The sequence below is a fragment of the Montipora foliosa genome, chromosome 3 (assembly GCF_036669935.1).
Source record: "Montipora foliosa isolate CH-2021 chromosome 3, ASM3666993v2, whole genome shotgun sequence".
In the NCBI taxonomy this organism is placed as follows: domain Eukaryota; kingdom Metazoa; phylum Cnidaria; class Anthozoa; order Scleractinia; family Acroporidae; genus Montipora; species Montipora foliosa.
Genome location: NC_090871.1, coordinates 27,113,290 through 27,115,194, shown reverse-complemented (window position 1 = coordinate 27,115,194; position 1,905 = coordinate 27,113,290). Strand labels below are relative to the sequence as shown.

The 1,905-nt window shown below is 39.5% G+C and overlaps 1 protein-coding gene across 2 annotated transcripts in view; it reads left to right on the top strand.

Moving 5' to 3' along the window:
* Positions 1–299: 299 nt before the first annotated feature.
* LOC137997208 (uncharacterized) overlaps positions 300–1,905 on the top strand; it is an 8,381-nt gene continuing 6,775 nt past the window's right edge. Inside the window, exons 1-2 of one of the 2 annotated variants that reach the window (XM_068843078.1) lie at positions 300–515; positions 1,366–1,793. In XM_068843078.1, coding sequence (XP_068699179.1) covers positions 467–515; positions 1,366–1,793 — 477 coding nt within the window. In that variant the 5' untranslated portion in view covers positions 300–466. The remainder of the gene's footprint in view (positions 516–1,365; positions 1,794–1,905) is intronic. The other variant, XM_068843079.1, reaches the window with a different exon arrangement.

The window sequence follows — 1,905 nt, the reverse complement described above, 5'->3', positions numbered from 1 at the left end:
TCCTTAAACCGCAAATAAGCTAACTTACCTTATAATTCTTGGAAGAAAATATGTGGATGAAGGTTTCAAACATAGTGTGATCGTGCAAGTGTTACGTGACCCATCGCTAGCTACCGAGCACGTCACGAAAGTTTTCATAATTTTAGAGTTGTTATTCGAGGTCAAAGTGAAAATATTAATGAGTATAGGCGGATGTGCAACGCTGCAAAACTTCCGCTTGGGAAGAACCCCGAGATGTTAACTTTCCTTACTGAATAACATATAAAATACCAAATTGCGCTCCAAGGAAGTTTTAATTCATAACAATAAATATTAAACAAGGAGTGTGGAAACCGAAAATCCTTCGTGAAATATAATATGAGGTAATTTTTGTTGACCTTATTAAGGTATAAGCGGCTATGACCTGTGGATATAAATAAAGGCAACGAAACAAGTTCTGCACAGTACGCCAGAGCCTCGCAAGAAAATGGTACTGTCACTCTACGGAGTTAAAAAACCAACAAGTTTGACTATTGGTAAGCTTTTGATTTTGTCTGCAATGGCGTTTTCACAAAAGCAACCACTACGTTTAATCTCCTTGGGTAGGGTGTCCCAGCAACAGCAAACCGCTTTTTTCGCAGTGTCACCAAAAATGTTCTTGTTTAAGTACGTTTTCTCTTTGCACAGCATAAAATTTTATTGTGTCTGATTCACTGGCAACGACAACAACTAAATTTATAATTATACAATGCGGTTTAAACTTTAGGAAACAAGTTCAGTGGAATTGAACGTAACGCACTCCGTACGAGCACTTATGACATAATAATACACCAAATTTTCTGTGAACGGCACAATAATATTGAAGTCTGAGAACCAGATTAGAGTTAAAACTAGTTTACATGTTCTCACGTTTATTTTGCGTCTTAGCCACATCTTTTCGCAGAGTAAAAAGGAGAACTATTCCGGGAAGGCTGATATTCTTCACGAGAGTGTGTAACAGTCGGGTTTACGTGATATCCAAGTGATGGCATAATTATTCCCACATACAAGCACTGCAGATTTGTGCCTTTGTGGTAAAGATCAAACCTTTCAATCGGTTAAATTTGGGACGGGGTATAGAAAAAAAATTGCTTCCAAGGAACGGTGGTTTATGAAAAACGGTTTCCTGAGACAGGTCTGTTGGCAAAGGCATGTTTGCCAGTTTTTATGCTTGCTATGTACACTTGTGTTTTTGTGTTGATCAATACTTTAAAGAGGTTCGAGAGAACAGAATTTTCAGAGAAAGGTAATGATTTAATTAATATATGGAAAAGCCAGGCAAAGGACTAGGGAAACTCAATCCACAAAAGTTAGTTTACAGAATGTACCATATTTGTTTTGTTTCAGTTGACCAACAACAGGTCAACAACGACCGGGGCTCGAAAAACCTTCAAGTCAGCTGCTGTTACGACCTCAAGAAAGGACAAGACACTGTATCAATTGAGCACAGCTGTCTGGTGAACGCAGGTAACACATGGAATATCGATTTGAAATGTCGACCGAAACAAATGGTCGTCAAAGCACCATCTGGACAATCAGATCGCTGGAGAAGCCTAAAGGAGGTTTACCCTGATGCAAAAATAGAACACAAACATAATGACATCGAAGTAACCCTTCCAGTGCTACCGGAAGACATTGAAATCGCTGCCTTTGGACGTCCAGAAAAAAGCGACAAGAAACGAATGCAAATAGCGGCTTTTGCAGAGCAGCCAAGGCAAGGACAAAACTGGAAGATTTTGATCTATCTGGTAGATGATACGACAACAGGATGTAAGGTACTTCTGCATTCCCTTATATTATTTCTTTACGGCTTTACTCCAATTTGTGTGGCGGAAGTGTTTCCGGCATCCTTATCCCATTGGGTTGATCGGATTACCTTAGGGCCGG